The sequence below is a fragment of the Mustela putorius genome, unplaced genomic scaffold (genome assembly GCF_011764305.1).
Source record: "Mustela putorius furo isolate JIRA1106 unplaced genomic scaffold, ASM1176430v1.1 tig00000281_pilon_pilon_pilon, whole genome shotgun sequence".
Lineage (NCBI taxonomy): Eukaryota > Metazoa > Chordata > Mammalia > Carnivora > Mustelidae > Mustela > Mustela putorius.
The window spans coordinates 31,619,646-31,637,226 of record NW_025421343.1 but is presented as its reverse complement, the minus strand read 5'-3'; the positions used below and the strand labels follow the sequence as shown (position 1 = coordinate 31,637,226).

At 56.5% G+C, this 17,581-nt stretch overlaps 1 protein-coding gene across 4 annotated transcripts in view; it reads right to left on the bottom strand.

Annotated features, from left to right (window-relative positions):
• The window catches only part of LOC101671296 (adenylate cyclase type 3), a 76,622-nt gene that overhangs the window by 20,133 nt on the left and 38,908 nt on the right, over window positions 1-17,581 (bottom strand). For all 4 annotated transcript variants that reach the window (XM_004745928.3, XM_004745930.3, XM_045079302.1 and 1 more), the window contains exons 3-4: window positions 679-809; window positions 38-149 (exon numbers count right to left, since the gene is read on the bottom strand). In XM_004745928.3, coding sequence (XP_004745985.2) covers window positions 38-149; window positions 679-809 — 243 coding nt within the window. The remainder of the gene's footprint in view (window positions 1-37; window positions 150-678; window positions 810-17,581) is intronic.

Below are 17,581 nucleotides of genomic sequence, written 5' to 3'. Positions count from 1 at the left end.
CCCCGACCCCGAAAGCCGGGTGAGCCCGGGTACTCACGGCAGCCAGCTTGTCAAAGCGGGCAAACAGCTCATTGAGCAGCTTCACGAGCTCCTGGGCGCTGCAGGCCGAGGACAGCTGGGTGAAGCCCACGATGTCCGCAAAGAGGATGCTGCGGGAGGAGGGCGGGCCGTGGCCGTGAGGCTGCAGACACCGCGCGGGTCCCCCCGCCAGCCCCGGCACCCGAACGCAGGCAGCCAGGATCCCGGCGGACGGGGCCCTTGCTCAGGCCCCAAAGCAGTGAGATCCTGCACTTCCAGGGCGGGTTTGGGGCTCTATTTTGTGGGGGCCCCCCTCAAAAGGGCCACCTTCCCCTACGCTGCCCACTCCTGGGGGAACCTACCCCTCCTAGAAGGAGCGTGGCTGTGAGCCCCCGTGCTGGCCCTGAACGGCTGGGTGACCTCCGGGATGTCACCTCTCCACCCTGGGGTGATATTAGGTTGACAGGCTGGACCACACGGCCCCGATGTCTCAGCCCCAGCATCGGCCAGCACCACTGCTCCCGCAGGGGCTGAGGCTCACACGGCGGGGGTGGCCCGGCTTCTAGGCCTGGGGAGGGCTCTGGAACTCCACAGGGCACGGCCGACCCATGAAGTCCGGCCCCCGTCCCGCTCTTGCTGCCGGGCGTGGGGGCGGCGCACCTGACGTTCTCGTGCCGGTACATGTACATGGTGTTGAACTGCTGCTGGTCCTTCTGGCTCTCGTCCTTCTTCATGTCCTTCAGCATCTCGTCCGCCACGTGCTTGGGCAGGATGGAAAGCATAAGGTTCTCCTGCGGGGAGGAGGACAGCGTTAGTGGGGAGGCAGGTCTGGCCTGCATCCTTCCAGAGGCGGGTTCGGAGGTTTCCGGCGGCAGACGTCAGCCAGAGGCTTTCCGCGCAGACCCCACGCGGGGAAGCAGCCAGAGGCCCAGGCAGCAACTTCCTGTGACTGAGCTTCTTCGGGCCCTGACGGGAGTCAGACACTCATGAAGAAACCCACGCTTGGTTCTGTGCCTCTAGAACATCCTCAAGGCCACAGGGAAGGCGACAGTGCCTACATCGCTGGGAGCCCCCAAGGGCAGGACCTGTGTCATCCACCCCACCTTGCACAGAGCAATCACTTAATTCTGATTCGACATGACCAAAGACCTACCATGTGCCAGGTAGCCCGCTGGGAACCAATGCTACCAAAGGAGTGAGTCTTTGCCCTCAGAGGGCTGAGGGTCTCATGGGGGACAGGTAAGTGTGTCCACTGCGGTGCGGTACGGTACGTGCCCAGACGAGCGAGGGAGAGCAGGGGAGTAAGAAAAAAGGGTTCCAGAATCAGCCGGGGGGTGTCGGGGCAATCAGGAGGGCTTCCTGGAAGTGAGGCTTGAAGATTAAGATGTTGAGAACATCTCGTCGGAGGGAGCCACAAAAAAAAGGCACAGAGACCTAAGGACCCCAGGTTCAGGGACCTGCAAGTCCTTCAGTGGAGGGAGAAATAGGGAAGTGCAGCTCCAGAGGTGGGTTCGGATGGGGGTGTCGGGGAGGGGGACGGTGTGGGGGACGGTGTGGGGGGGCGTAGTCAGCACACTGCCATCTGCTGGGCGAATCCTGCCACTGCCTGTTTGCGCCAAAGTAGTCTTGCTGGCCCCCAGCCACACTCGCTGGTTTCCGTGTCATCTACGGCTGTCTTCTCCCTCCAACAGCAGAGCTGAGTTGCTGTGACAGAGAACATATGGCCTACAAAACTGAAAGGGCTCTTCTGGCCCTTTCCAGAAAATGTCTGCTGACCCCCGTTTTGCACCACAAAGGGCCTCGGGTGCCAGGCGAGGAACAGGACCGCTCCTTCCTGAAAGCCACAGAGAAGGACCAGGGCAGACACGGTGGGGTGGGGCAGGGTGACCAGTCAGCTGTCACCCAGGCAGAGGGAGGGTTTGCACCAAGCAGGCAGGACAGGCCCATGGCTTGGGCTTCTGGGTGGAAGGTGCTGGTCTGAGGGGTCAGGACCAGAGAGGCAGAGAGATGTGAAAGGAGAGACAGGGCTGGTTTGGGACGCACTGTGGGCAGAGGCCGAGCCGGCTACGGGGCTGGGAGCCGGGGCAGGAGACGGACCCCAGGAGGAGGTAAAGCCGGACAGGGAAGCCCAGGCCGGGCGCCACGTCAACAAGGGTGCGTGGCCTCCCCCGAGGTGGGGAGAAACCTGAGGCTGCGGCTCAAGCTGAGGTTTGCGGGATGGAAGCTCAGAAGCATCAACAGCTTCGGGAAGTGTGGCTGCGGTGAGGCTCTCTGGAGGCCTGCGGGGCGTGGCAGCAAAACTGAGGGCAGCCTGGGAGAAGCGGGGTGGGGGGGGGCACAGCAGGAATGGGAGGGGACGGAGAGGCACATCTGGGTCTGTCCCCTGTGCTGGAGTGATTCTGAGGCACCAGACCACGTGCTGCTGACCAGGTTGACGGACAGGGAGGGGCCAGGCGGGAGGGGAGGGGGGTCCAGGAGCACCGTGTCTAGCCGGCCTGCTGCTGGTGCAGGGGTGGCAGGAAACCAAGAGCTGCTCTGCGTCCTCAGCGCCTGGGGCCAGGCCAGGCGTCACAGGACCATAGAGAAACAGGGGCTGTGGGTCCTGGGGGGCACAGGAGCGGGGGACCCCGCCTTCCACAAGGGCCTGGGAGGACGCGGGTCCCACTGGCTCTTGTTCTCTGTTGTGTTCAGTGGACCCCGAGGCCACAGGCCCCAGCCCTGCGTATTAAACACACCTCTCACTGGGGCAGGAGAACCAAGGTGTGGAGGTTCTGCTCTTCTCCCTGGAGTGAGGCAGCCAAGAGCCCCTCGGGGGCCCGGGCCCGTGCCCCCCATAAGGCAGAGGGCTGGGGCCTCACCTGCTCTGGGAGAAGACGGCTGAGCGGTAGGGGCAGCCCCTCCCTTCTACTCCCACGACTATGTGCAGACCAGAGCCTCGGCCCACTCGCCCCTGCGCCACAGGAAGTCCCTCTCCCCTGTCCCTCCTTCTTGTGGCTAATCACACCATTAAGGACCAGGTGGGCCCTTGGTCCAGTGTGCGGGGCACGGCTCTTACCTGAAGCACCACAGCCATTACCACCTTTCTCCCATTTCCACGGCTATGTGGCCCCCACAGCTAACCACCAACCGGGAGGCGCCAATGCCAAGGAACGAGGGGCCAAAATCAGCCTGGTGTGCCCTGCTGTGGCTCCCGCTGAGCCCAGGAAGGAGCACGAGGCACGGTCCCTGTGCCCGCTGCCTGCACATGGTGAGGGGCCTTCGGAAACCGGACTGACCCCAGGCAGGAGCAAGCACTCAGCTGGGGCAGAACAGGGGCCACAAGGGGGGGTTTTCCGGACAAGCCAGAGACCTGGGGCCCTGCCAGCTCTCAGGGCGGCCTGGGGGGAGCTGCCGGAGTCTGGAGGGTGAAGGTGGTGAGCGCTGGGGCAGGAATCCGGCTGGTAGGGACAGGAGCACATGGACGGGAAGAGCTTGAGCTCTGGACCCCACAGCTCACTTCAGGCCCCGCCACTGAGACACGCAGGGTGACACCACATGACTCTCACTGTCCCTGGCCTTGGTTTCCTCATCGGTAAAGCAGGAGAAAAAGTGACTCCTCACTGTAGGGCATGAAGGACAGGCCTGTATACAGTAAACACTCAATACACAGCAGCTGTTATGACACCTGAGGAGACATAACTGTTGAGCTGAGGAGAGTGTGGCTCCTGAGGGTGTGGAGACAACAGGTGCCTCAGAAAGACGAGGCCTAAAATCCTTTGGGCCTTGAAGCTGGCCACAGGTTTATGACAGGTTAAGAGTCCCAGTGGGGTGTCCAGGGTGAGAAGAAAGTCTTGGGGTCACTTGGCCAGGCCTAGGAACTCTGTCTGGTCCAGGCACAACAATGAAAGGGAACTGGCTCCCTCCTTCCATGCGTGTCCCTGCCTTGCTCTCCCTCTGTCCCCCACCCCCTGGACCCCGCCACGTGTGTGTGCAGGTGCTCGCTAAGGGGAAGAAGAGGTAGAAGGTAGACGTGTGAGGAGTGCGGGAGGGCCCAGCACCCCAGGGAAGAGGGCACGCAGGTGTGTGCGCAGGGAGGGGTCGCGGGACACCAAGGATTAGGAAAGTCCCAGTGTTGAGCTGGACTCCCGGCCAATCCGCCTACCAGCCCCAGCAGCCCGCACCCAGCGCCCACAGATCAGGCCTTTCCCCCGCGCTCAGACCCCACCTCAGAGTCCCGCCCCTCCAGAAGAGCCTCTCTGGGCAACCTGGGAACCAGTCCAGTCCTGCGAGGTGCTCTGTGCCCCGGATCACAGTCCCAATTGCCCTAAAAACATAGCTAGGCCTCTACAGGGGAACAGGGCGACCCAGAGCAGCTGAGGGCTGTGGCTTGGTCTCCCCAGCATAGAGGCAGAGCCTGCTCTTCCTCAAAAAGAAACTACTATATGTTTTGGGAGTCACAAGAATGTTCCAGGCCTCTGGCCCACTAATGGCTCTCCTGGGAATTTTTCTAACAGATAGAATCCACAAGAAGAAAAAGACATACATGCCAGAGAGACTTCAAGGCAACATTACTCACACTTGTGGAAAAGACCAGAAGGCCCAAATGCCCAGGAAGTGGCTCATTCAACTGGGACACATCCTTGGGATGAACCTCAGAAATCATCATAATGACTAGTGCCGTGAGGCAAACATGACCAAAAGGAAAAAGACCCAACACCGTATTCTGAGGAGGCGACAGCAGACCCAGGTGTGGCCCTGAACCACGGCAGGAGAGCGTGTGCGAGAGAGAACAGGGTACTGCGACCTGGCGAATGGAATCCAGAGAAAACGGGAGGTTTTTCAAAACTGCTATATGGTTATGCTGCCGCTGACTTTTCACGTACTTCTTAAACAGGAAATAAACACAAAACTTCCTGTTGACGCCAGCTGTGACCCTGACCCCACTTGGCTGCAATGACCAGATTTCTTAGAAAGGGAAGAGCCCTGCAAGTCCACCGGGCTCGCTCCGGACTCCCACGTCCGCCTGGATATGAGCTGAAGAAGGAGACTGATGCCCAGGTTCGAAGCCAGGGGGGGACCCCCTCCCCACAGCACAAGAGGAAGGTGGCCAGGGGTCCTCTCTGAGGGCCGAGTGACAGAACGATCCTCCCGGGCTGGTTTCTGTCTCGCCACTCCCCAGGCAGATGGACACTACGGGCTAATATCAATGCCGTCTCTCTTCGCTAAAACTTCCTCACTTCCCCTGTATTTTCCTGTGTGTGTAATTCTGCTTCCATTCTGACCAAATCAAACCATGGAGGGGGTAAGTGGTTTCCCCCAGGTACCTCAGAGTCAGTGACGGATCCAGAACCAGAACCCAGGGCTCCTGGACCGAAAGAGTGGGTGGGATTTTCTTTTTCACCAAAAAAAATGTGCTTTTGACACAGTAATTCTCTCATCCAAGTTGGACGCTATTTTGCTGCAAATATGAAGGAACATGCAGTACCCAAATCTTCCCTAGTAAGGACCTAGAAACCCGTACGAGGACTCTCCCGTGGGTGAGCCACTGGAACGTCCTTTCTGTGCTGCCCCGTGCTCGTGGAGTTGAGCTGGGACGTCCGGCCACTCCTGGTGTGGGTCCCTCCTTGCAGAAGCAGACTAAGACCTCTGTGGCTGCCTCAGCATGGTGGCCCGGCAGCAGACCAGACCCTTCTTTTTTTCTTTTTTTAAATATTTTATTTATTTGACAGACAGAGCTCACAAGCGGGCAGAGAGGCAGGCAGAGAGAGAGGAGGAAGCACGCTCCCCGTTCTCCTGCAGAGAGCCCGATCCCAGGACCCTAAGTTCAGATCATGACCTGAGCCGAAGGCAGAGGCCTAACCCACCGAGCCACCCAGGTGCCCCAGACCAGACCCTTCGGGGCCTCAGGGAGAGCAGGCCAGGGCTCGTGGCAGCTGCTGGCATTCCTTCTGATGGGTCAGCAGAGCAGAGGAGAGGAGACAGGTGCTACTGAGGGAGATGCCTGGCTCCCCATGACAGACCCCGGCAGGCCACAGTGACCTCCCTCAGCCTCTGTACACCCTCCTCACAGGCTGAGGGGAGGGGAGAGGGGCCAATGCCAGGAGGCCTGGTCTCGGTGACTGGCTGTGGACCCTGAATGTAACCAACAGGGCCAAATGTGAGGGTCAAATGCTGAGTCACCCTACAGCTATGACAGAGGCCAGCTGTGGGGGCCCTAGAAGGCCTCCACCGTGACACATCCACAGCATGAGGCCACCCAACTGCCCGCAAGGGGCCCAGTAAGGTTAATGGGGGAAATGTGGCATTGTTTGACACCGCTACCCGCAAGAGCAGAAATCTATGGCAAATCCCTGGACGTCTGGGCTCCAGGAGGTCCCTGCTTCCAACGAGCCCATCCCTCAGGACCTCAGGCCCCATAGCATCGTTGCTCCGAGTGGCAGCCTCAAGCATCACCCGAGGCCGCTTCCTGATGAGGCCCAGATGACCTCAGGTAACCTGTGACCACATTAAAGTTTAGAAGTTCCCCCTTAAAAGCCTTCAAGGAAAGAGTTCCTCAAGGAAACTGTTCACCTGGGCCCTCATTGGGGAGGGACCACACGGTGCAAGAGCCTGAGGCCAGGGATCAGAGGTGGGCTGAGGGGCCGGGAAGCCACCCAGAGGTGACACAGAGCAACCTTCAGGCCTGAGGGTGTGTGGAGAAGGAATGGTGCTTGCCTGGAGGTTCCCACAACAGGAAGCTGGTGAGGCAAGGCTTTGGGGAACAGACTGTCGCTTCTAGAGCAGGAAAAAAATGTTCTACGAGTCAAAGCAGTTCAAACAAGGAATATGAGGAATATGCTGCCCAGAGAGCTAGTGTGCTCTGGTCCCAGACACCGGATGAGGAGGCTACCGGAGGGGGCCAACCACAGGATGGTCCAGCGGACAGGGACATGCCAGACCCGTCAGGCCGAGGCCAGGGGCCCTGCCACACGGGTCCACGCAGAGAGATGGGGAAGGTGGGCAGCTGCCTCACGTGGTCTCTCCCCAGTCCCGCTGTGCTTTGCGGGCTGTCCTCGAAATGCGCACCAAGTCAAGGCCTTGACCTGCTCTGGGAAAAGAACCAAAGGAAGCAAAACAACGAACAAGCCCTGAAAGTTTCTAGTAGACTTCCTGGTACCCAGATCCCACGGAGAAGAACCGGAGCCCGCCCTGGGCACTGTGCGGAGGTGGGGTGGGGTGGGGACGGGCTGGGGCGCAGCGTGTGTCCCAGTCCCAGGCAGGGATCTGGAAACAGGTATTTGCCGCACTGCTCAGGTGGGCCCTGAACCCCTGACAGGGACAGGTGGTCCGGATGGCCTCCACAAGGCTCTGGGAAGGAACCAATCGCGCCCCCTTCTCCTTAGCAGTGACTCAGGCCAGGCCTGGCCTTTGTAAGGCTCAGGACTGAGACAGAAGCAGGAGGCCCCTGCTACCCCCAGGGGTCCTGGGGCGGCACTCGGGAGTGGATGACAGCACGTGGGCTGCAGGGGTGTGGATACCTGAGCTTGGCTGATGAGCGGCTAAGTTTCTACAACATCCTTGTCAAGGGGCAGAGGGAGGAAGGCTTACAAGGGAGAGAGAGATCAGCAGCGCCCGGGTAGCTGGGGGCTGTGTGCGGCGTCTGCACCGAGCAAGCACGGAGTCTGCATGCTGTGTCCTTGTGCACACCCACATATGTCCTCTGTGTGTGCCGTGCACACACACACACCTCACTACAACCCATAACAGGCTGTGAGCACATGCACAGCTGTCCACAAACACATCTGCTCTGGGCCTGATTTCTCCAGATTCTTGGAGCTCCCAGGACACTTGAAAGCCAAAGAAACGTCCAACGGCCACAACAGGTGCCCATCCTGGCCTGACCAGCTGAGCAGAGGAGGCAGCACAAGGAAGGAAACAAGGAGCGGGAGGACCTGGCCGGCCCCAGGAGGCGAGAACCCACACAGCTCACCTCTCCCCAGTGAGAGGGCGAAGGGCCACGACGTGTGAAATCGGGAAACTCCCGAGCTGCCATGTGCCCGGGGTGCGCAGCCACCATATAGACGAGGGACCCGCACGGGCTGCCCCATCCAAAGACACGGTCACCACGTCCCTCAAAGAACAATCACTGGTCATCTCTGCAAGTCCCCAAGCTAAATGCCAGCAAGGTCAAAGGTAAACAGTCCTCCCGAGAGGTCCGACGGCCTGGGCACTCAGGTCCTCCCGCAGTGACTGGTCTCATGGGGCCGGAGCGCTTTGCTGTCTTCAGCCAAGGGCTGTGGGCATTCACAGGCAGCTCAAAGACCGGCATCTCTTTAAACAAGCCCCTCGTATGTGAAAACAGCATCCCCAGAGTCTCCCAAGTTGTCAGCCCCGAGACGGAAGCAGCGTCATGCTTAATCTCAGAACGGGGAGGGGGGCGGGCCAACAAGTCACCACCAGGCCATGTCATCAGTGACAGTGCAGAAATCACACAGACCCAAGGGCAGCGCAGAACCCTGACCCTGCTGGAGGGGGAGAGGGGACACTTGCCTGGACTCCTGTACGGTCTCCAGAGATGGGGGCCACCGTGTGGGCCAAGGGGACTGCCATCTCAGGAGATGGCCCTCTGGGCCCAGAGACGGCCACGTGTGTGGTGTGTGCAGCCCTGGCCCGGCGTGGTTGACACGGAGCAGGTGCTCCATAGAGGTTTGGCGAGATAATGAGCTGTCAACTAGGAGCCGCGGCCCAAGGGGCAAGCCGTCGCCTTCGAGCAACTTTCGGCAATCAAACAAATGCTGTGTGGTCTGTGCTGTCCAAGATGGTAGCCACGAGCCACTTGTAGTTACGGGGCACGGAAGACGTGGCTGGTACAACAGACACACTGATGCTTAATTTTTCAATTTTAATTAAATGTACATGGCCACATATGACTAGTAACTTCCTTATCAGTGCATGCAGTTCTAGACACTGTAGCAAGCAAGTGCGGCTGACGGGCCAACTCTGGGTAACCGAGAGCCGATGCCTGGAGGACCCCGAGGCCACATCTGTTGTCACTGGGAAAGACCTGCCGTGTCTGCGGTGGGAGCACAACCACGGGCTTCCGTCCTTGCTCAACCCACCCAGGCGTGAAGGTTCCAGCGAGTCTGACAGACCAGCTCTCCACCTGTGAGGGTCGTGGTGGTTTGGGTTCGCTCCCTTTGCTCCTCCCGATGGAGCAGTAAATCTTACCAGTGCTTTTCCCAAACACAGCTCCCCCCTTCCTTTACTCTCTGGGCCTTTACTCGGCTCGGCCCCAGCCCAGTTCTGGCTGGGCTTCCGGCCCCAGGCTCTCTCATGCAAGTGACGAGTGATGGGTGCTCTGGGGAGGACTCCGTCCGCCACGTGTCCTGCTTCACCTCTGCACTCAGCCCCCGCTGACCCACTTCTGCCCTTCCACGTGGATCGGGACTCCATTCTCCCCAGTGTGCACTGGCCAGCACCCACCCGGCTTCTTGAAAAGCCACCCAAGAATCCGCACCCATCACGTTACAAATGCGAGCCTGAACACACGTTTCCCAGCCCTTCTGACCCGGGCCGTGTGGTTGCCAACTTTCGCTGGACTCCCCAGCATGAGGTCCTGTCTTACAGGAACCCCCTCCTCACCCCTGGAGGGCCCCTCCGGAGGATGCAGATGCAGACCTGGCCCAGCGAGCCTCCCAAACATGCAGGCAGGGCACAGGATGAGCTGGGTGCCATCAATTCTCCTCCTAGACATCAGAAAGACGGACTCTCCACCCCCCACCGAAGCTGGGCCTCCTCCCCCTCCAATTGCCTCCTGGCCCCAATCCTGACCGCCATCACGGACTCCCCACCCTCTCACCTCCTGGGTCACTCAGCAGTCAGTCCTGTTGGCTCTGCCTTCAAAACACATCCAGAAGTGTTCCCCTCGTCCCCTCCACCCTGGTCTGAGCCACTATCCTCTCTTCCAAAAATTACCGCATTGCTTCAAATTGGTCGCTCTGCTTCCACTGCTCGCTCTTCTCCACCAGCAGCCAGATGGATCCAGTTCAAACCTACCACCCTCCAGGGTCTCCCATCTCCCTCAAGGGAAAGCCATGGTCCTTACAAGACCTTGCAGGACTGACCCCCACCCACTCCCTGCCTCACCTCCTCCCTCTCTTCCCCTGACTTCTACTCAACCTGCAACCACTGCCATGACGTCACGTGAACCTACCACAGGGCCTTGGCACTTACTGCTTCCTCTCCCTAAACATTGTACAGCTCCCACCCTGACTTCCGGTCTCTGCTCAAGTCTTATTTTATCTGAAAGCCTCCTATGCTCCATCCCCTGCTTTGCCCACAGCCTTCCTACCTGCTAATAGCATATGCTCATTTAATATCTGTCTCCCCACTGGAATCTGTTTTGCTTAAAACCACATCCCAGCGCCAAGGACAGGGCCCACAATATTTCTGCAATAAATGCTCTCTCTTTTAGACCTTTTAACAAGCTTACTCCATTCCTACTTCACAAGGGGGATCTGAGGGCATAATTAACGGGCGCAAGGTCATGTGGCAAGTAAGAGGCTGGCGCGGATGTGAACGCGAGTCTGACTCCTGAGCCCTGTGCTCTCGTATCTTTCCATTTTCCAAGGCAGTCAGGTATACAAGTTTTATAAAGAGAATGTCCAAATTCTTAAGCATTACAAATGTTTTAAACTCTAGGCAAGGTCAAAGGAAGCAGATCCCCACAGGCCAGGCGTGGTCCAAAGAAGATACCCGTGAAGCTGCCGGTACCCAGAACAGAGGCCCCCGCTGGGAGGGAGGTGCGCCACCTCTGCGCTGGGTTTGCCGGGATGATTCAAGGAGGTAATCCCGTGAAAACGCAGCCCAGGGCTCGACACAAAGTAACCTGCTCATAACTACCCCATGATGAAACAAAACGTTGGGCCCCAGGCCAGAGAAAGGGCAGGACTCAGCACAGCCCCAGCCACACTGGTCATGGACACGGATGGTAGTCGCTAAAACTGGGGACACACACGCAGCGGGTGGGGGGGGCAGGCGCTGCAGCTCTGACCGCCGCCACCTCCCCCTACCCCTGGGCCATAGCTCTGAAGCCACGCAGCCCTCACTCAGTCCTGGGGCTGCCCGACCCTGCAGATGCCCGCCCGCCCCCGGGAGGCCCCATGGCTTGGGAAATACCTGTCCTCTGTGGGCTCGTCCCTTGCATTATTTAAAACGTGGATTTATTCTGCTAAGTCCTAAAACGTTAGAATGAAGAACGTTTTGTCAAATCTGAGGGGTGGTGGTGGAGCCCACAGAAGCATGAATTCCTGCTTCACACCCCGGGCAACTCGCCTTCTGGCTTTTCTCAAACCAAGACATGCTCGTGGCTGAAATGAAGCTTACAAATATCCGATACACTGGAAGTTCAGGTGGTAAGTACATTCGAGCCTGGTGTTGGCGTGCAGGGTCGTCTGGACTCTCTGGGGGTTGACGGGTCTGTCCCGCCCACATCAGGGGCTGATGGCACAGCAGCCTGGCCCTGGGCCACCACACGAGGGGCTAGAGGCACAGCTGCTGGGACCATGTTCCTCCCACCCTGCACCTGCCCCCCCCACCCCTGCCCAGTGGCTCCCCGGAAGGCAGGTCTCCAGCCCCAACCTCACTGTTGCCAGGACATGAGCCAGCATGTTAAGGAGGGACACCAGATGCCCCAACCCCAGGGCAAGAGGTAGCTGGTCTCTCTCTGTGTGTCTTTCTTGCTCTGTGTCTGTGTGTCTGTCCTCTCCTGCCCCGACTTCCCTCTCCCCAGCCAGCCTCTCGTGAGGCGTGGGCAGAGGTCAGCCAGGAGGACCGTTCAAGAAGACAAGCAGTGGAGCTTACGAAATGACAGCGCTCCAGAGTCCCAAGCTCTAGGGCTCCCAGGAGAGAAGTCTGTGCCTTTCCCCGTGAACAGGTGGTTCTTCCCTCCCAGATGTCAAGGCCGAAGGTCACCCCCTGGAGGAAAGACTCCAGCAGGAAGAAGAAACGCCACCCCCTGGTCACAGTGACCCTTAAAGACACAGTTCGCTTTAAGTAGAAGGAAAAGCAGAGAAAATGGGCTGTTCTGTCCTGCACATGCCCCCAGGGGCTACATGGAAACCACCCGCACCACGCTCCCCAGGGTGCCCCAGACGAAGATGACCTGGCCCCCTGGCCCTCCCTGAGGCCAGCGGATGCTTCTCTGACTTAAAATCAACCCTGCGCAGTCAGCCCTGGGCTCTCCCTCCTCCCTTCTGATGGGTGGGGTCCGGGGCAGTCCTCCCTTCCCCGAGTAAGGACAGGCCCACCCGTCTACGAGAACGTGGTCTGAAGGAAACGCTTGCCGCTGCCACATCCTGTCATCCCTCCATCCTCCCTGGCGTCCTCCTCCAACCTTGTCCCACTCCCTGGGAAGTAAATTCTGAGCGTGAGATCCAGAGAAGCTCGGAATCCTGTCGTTTGCACCTGGCGACAGGTATGTGCTGCGCAGGTTTCCTGTCAGCCTGCCGTTGCCACACCGCGGTTGGGCCACTTAGCAACCCTCGAGGTCCCCAAGCACACCCTGGGGTATGGCCACACGGGTATACAGGAAAACAACGCCAGTCCTCCAGTCCTCTGGGCTCCCTGCTCTACCCTAACAGGCCCCTGGAGCTGGGGAGGCGGGAGCGAGGCCCCAGGTCCATCCTATGGCCCCGTGCCCCAGGCTGGTGCAGGGGTTGCCTCCGCAGTGGGACAGGTGCTCAGCAGAAAGAGTGCCCCGTGCCTGCCAGAGGTGCCGTCCCAGAACTCCGGCTCCCAACGACCTCGGGGCAGTCAGGACCCCCTGACCCCACCCTGCAGACAGGAGACTGGGGTCAGGGAGGCTGCAGCAATGGGGCGACTGGAACCTGAGAACCCCCATCCCACTCCTTCTCACGACACAGACGTGCCCACTTCGGTGCCAAAACAGAAGGGGAAGCCTGTACACCAAGGCCCGGGGCTGCTCTGCACCTTCCAGAGGTGGGGGTGGGGGCAAGGGGGCCCACTGTCAGGGGTCACCTGCCATTACCAGCAGGACGCTGGCCATCTTCGTGAAGGAGAGTACGACCTCCCAGGTGACAGTGGCAAGGAAAACAGAATCTGAAGAGCTGGGATGGGATCCCCTCAGCCTGGCTGGGGAAGGGGAGGAGGCCCAGAGAGGCCACCGTCCTGCTGGAGGCTGCCCAGCCGCCAGGGCAGCTCCCCCCGTCGGTGTACACGCTGCTCCACCGCCCCCCCCCGCCCCCCGGCAAGGCTTAGAAAACAAGATAAATACACACCAACAAAATCCAAACTGAGACATGAACCATGATATACTCAATTCTGAAATGAGGCCTCCTCTGCAAAGGATCTACTGAGCGTATTTTTAATTAGGAATTTTTCACCAAGGCATCTAAACACTGGGAGGGACCACAGAGGCCCAGACCTCAGACAGCTCCTCGCACGGAAGCTGCAATGAAACCAGCTTCCCCGACTTTCTGCAGTCCTTTCTAGCATTTTCACATCTATGATCCCATTTTTTTTTTTTTTTAAAGATTTTATTTACTTGACAGACAGAGATCACAAGCAGGCAGAGAGGCAGGCAGAGAGAGGGGGATGCGATGCGGAGCTCAATCCCAGGACCCTAGGATCATGACCTGAGCTGACCTAAACCACTGAGCCACCCAAGCGCCCCTACAATCTCATTTTTATTCTCACCAGAGGTCCTCGTGGGAGGACAGCGATATGAGATTGCTGACTTTTCCTCCTCACCGGCACTCAGCCGACCTTCCCAGATGTCAGGTCGGCCCTGCCACCCAGGGAGGGAGGCAGCCGGGTCCCATCTACCTGGGGCCCCTTCCCCAGCCAATGTCCCCAAGGCAGGAGCCAGCGCAACAGCAGCCAATAGCACGAAAGAGCTTCGCCGTCTCTAGACCCATCTCCGTGTTCTTACTTCAGCGATTTCCAGACAACCCCATGACGCGGCATTATCTTTAATCTCACTTTTGCAGAAAAGTGAAGACCAAACAGGCAGAGTGCCAACATCACAAGGTGAGAAAAAGGTGGGAAAGCCGGGTCTCACTTCTCCCCAGAAAATGCTGGAGGAAGTAATGCACACAAATCCCAGGGCCAAGTTCATCAGCGGGGCCCGCCTGTGGTGCAGGCTTCAGACCCTGGGGTCGGTCCCAGGGAGAGGCGCACACAGAACGGCAGGTGCGTGCGAGGACCTCAGGCCTCAGTCCTTAGGGGCAAGGAAAGCAACCAGCTGCTCGGGGCTGGCCTGACGCTCAGGCAGTGCCTTCTGTGCAGTTTTGAAGATCAGGCTTGGGTATGGGATTTTCTTTCAGAGTGATGAACATGTTTTAGAACTAGATATGGTGCTGGCACAGCCTTGGGAAGGTTCTCAATGACACCCTTTCGTATGGTTAACTCGATGGCACAAGAATTTCACCTCCATAAAAAGGAAAAAAGAAAAAAAAAAGCAAATTTGGAAAGCTCTAAGACCTTTTCTAGCAGAGAACAACTTATCACATTGTAGTTTTTAAGGTGTTTTTTTTTTAAAGATTTTATTTATTTATTTGACAGACACAGAGGCAACAAAAGAGGGGAACACAAGCAGGGGGAGTGGGAGAGGGAGAAGCAGGCTTCCCGCTGAGCAGAGAGCCTGATGCAGGGCTCCATCCCAGGACCCTGCGATCGTGACCTGAGCTGAAGGCAGACATCCAAGACTGAGCCACCCAGCCACGCCTAAAGTTATTTTTAAATATTTCCCAAACACCCAAAGGATGGGAAGTTTGGGTGGTCTTTTCTACGCTTCTCTCTATCTTCAGATTTTTATCCAACAACAACCATCCGATAGGAGACAGCCCAGTGCACTGTGCAAAACAGACTCTCCATTTGGCATCCACAGTACCACGTGACACAGGCGTCCACACTCGGACAGCTGGTTCTTAGCCGCTATTCTTACCAGCTATCTACGAGAATAACATGTTACTTCTATAATCAGGAAAACATGCTGAGGACACTCTCAAAACACAGAGGAAGAAAAAAAGACTCGTAGGGATAATTCTCTATCAGTGTTTTTTTTTTTTTAATACTTGTTTGCATTTACCAAATAGTCTACAATGTATGGTAAAATATACAGACAAGGAAAGCTCTTCCCAGCCTCAGTCTACCTGGCCCATGACTTGAGCCAAAGGAGTCCTCAGCAGGAAAGAGCTTACAGGACACCACGACCTCCTCGGGGCCCCTGCCCTGCCACTGGGGTTTTCAAACAGGCATTTCTGGAGGAGCTGCTGCAATCCCATAGCAAAGCAGCATTTTCTCAATAAACCAGGAAGATTTAACCGCCCAAGTGCATTCTCGTTCACTGCTGGGAGGAGTGTAAATTCTTTGAACCTCTATATGAGACAATTCAGTATTATTTCTCAACACTAACCATGAATGTGCCTGGTTTCCTAAAAAATGAGAACTACTACCGAGAACTACCACATGAGCCGTTAATTCTACCTCTGGGTTTACACCCCGAAGAATCGAGAGCAGAGAGTCAAACAGGTCGGCATCCACCTGTGTTCACAGCAGCATGATTCCCCACAGCTAGGAGGGGAAACAACCCAACTGGGCATCCACAAACGAGGGGATACACAGATGTGGTGTGTACGGGCAACAGAACATTACTGGGCCTTGAAAAGGAAGGACGTCCCGCCACGTGTGGCACCACAGATCAATTCTGATGACATTGTGCCAAGAACGAGAAGCTGGTCGCAGACGGACGTGATACTACCGACGTGCGGTACCGAGAAAAGGGAAACTCATCAAGACAGAAAGTAGGATGGTGGCAGCTAGGGGAAAGGAAGGGGGAGCAGCTAGTGTTTCATGGCCACAGAGTTTCGGTCTGAGATGATAAAAAAGTTCTGGAAATGGATAGCAGTGAAGGTTGCATACAACACCGTGAACTCAATGCCACTGAGAACAGTACACTTGGAAGCCCAGTTAAGTAAACGTTACTTCTTGATCACGGAATACGATACAGTCATTTACAAGGATAAGGCAATGCAATGTCACCGGAGAACCCTCTAGAAGAGCAGGTGAAAGACCTGGGGCAGGAGAAGGGTGTACTACTTGCTTGTGTGTGCAAAGTCTGTGCCCCAGATTTGGAAGTAACTGGAATCCTTAAAGGGTCTACAAGATGTGACGGTGGCGATCTGAGGGATGGTGAAGTGGATGGCCATGCAGGAAACCTTACTTTCCATGGAATAATCTTTTTCACACCTTCATAATTTTATACCATGTACATACACTCTGAGCTACTTAAAATTTAACTTCAAGGCATTGAGGAGGATGTCCAACCTTTGCTTCTTGCTATTATAGAGGTGCTTACACCAGATCAATGCTTCAGCCAAGACCAACCAGAAACGCTGGATAAGACAGCTATCTGAAGACCATGGGAAACCACATAGGGAGCTAGGATGAGAAGGACAAGGTTCTGAGGGCAGGGAAACACATTTCAGTGAGGCCGACACTCTGCCCCTTTTTGCCCTTGAGACCAGGGTTCGGAGGCCGGCCAGAGAGCGAGGGCTATATGCTGTCGAGGGGCTGGAGAGACAAGGTTTGCTGAGCTAGGCTTCCAAGGCGGAACAGAGGGGCGAGGTCCTGGAGAGGAGAGACCCTTTCTCTACATATACCTTCTCGAAGCATCTGCTGACCCCCAAGCTACAGGAGGCGAGCGAGACAGAGAACCCAAGCAGAAAGTGACAGCGGAAAGGCTGAAGTCAAAGGGAAGTCTGGGCAGTCCTCTCAGTGCTGGGAGTTCAGGGCCCCTCAAGAGTGGAAGAAGCCTTTGACTTAAAACCCCTGAAGGACTTTTTCCCAAGAGGAGGCACAAAGAGAAACCCACTCTCAGACCAAAACCCAGCCCTAAATCTTCTCGTCCCCACGCTGGATCAAGATGAGCTGCAAGAGAAGTAAATCCTCTCAGGAGAAACATATTCACCAGAGCCATGACTACTCTCTGTACACGACATTCAGCATTTAATTTATCCAGCATTAAAAAAAAAAAAAGTCCAGAATGCCACAAAAGGCAAAAGTCAATAGGAAAAAACCAAAAATCATGAGGGAAAAGCAGACCCATTGGTCTGTCAGACATCACAGTTGTCAGAGCCTTTAAAATGTTCCATATGTTCCAAAGAATAGATGACAATGCACAGAACTTAACTGGAGAACAGGAATCTGTTCTGTTTTAAATCAAGTGGAAGTTCTAGAAATGAAAAAATAGTGAAATTAAGAATTCAACAGAGGAGCTCAAGCATTGATTTAATAAAGCAGATAAAAGAATTAGTAACCCAGAAGTTAGGTCAGTAAAAATATTCAGTCTGGAGCCCAGAAAAAAAAAAAAAAAAGAAGAAGAAGAAGATGATTCAGGGGAATAAAAAGAGAGAGAGAGAGAGAGATTCATGGAACATGGTAAAAATATCTAATAAGGACATCTAGAGTTCTGGAAGGAAAGGACAGAATGAAGCAAAAAGATACTGGCTGAAAATTTCAAAACTGACGAAAAACCTCAAGCCATCAACTCAAGGAGCTCTTCAAATACCAGGCAGAGTAGCTG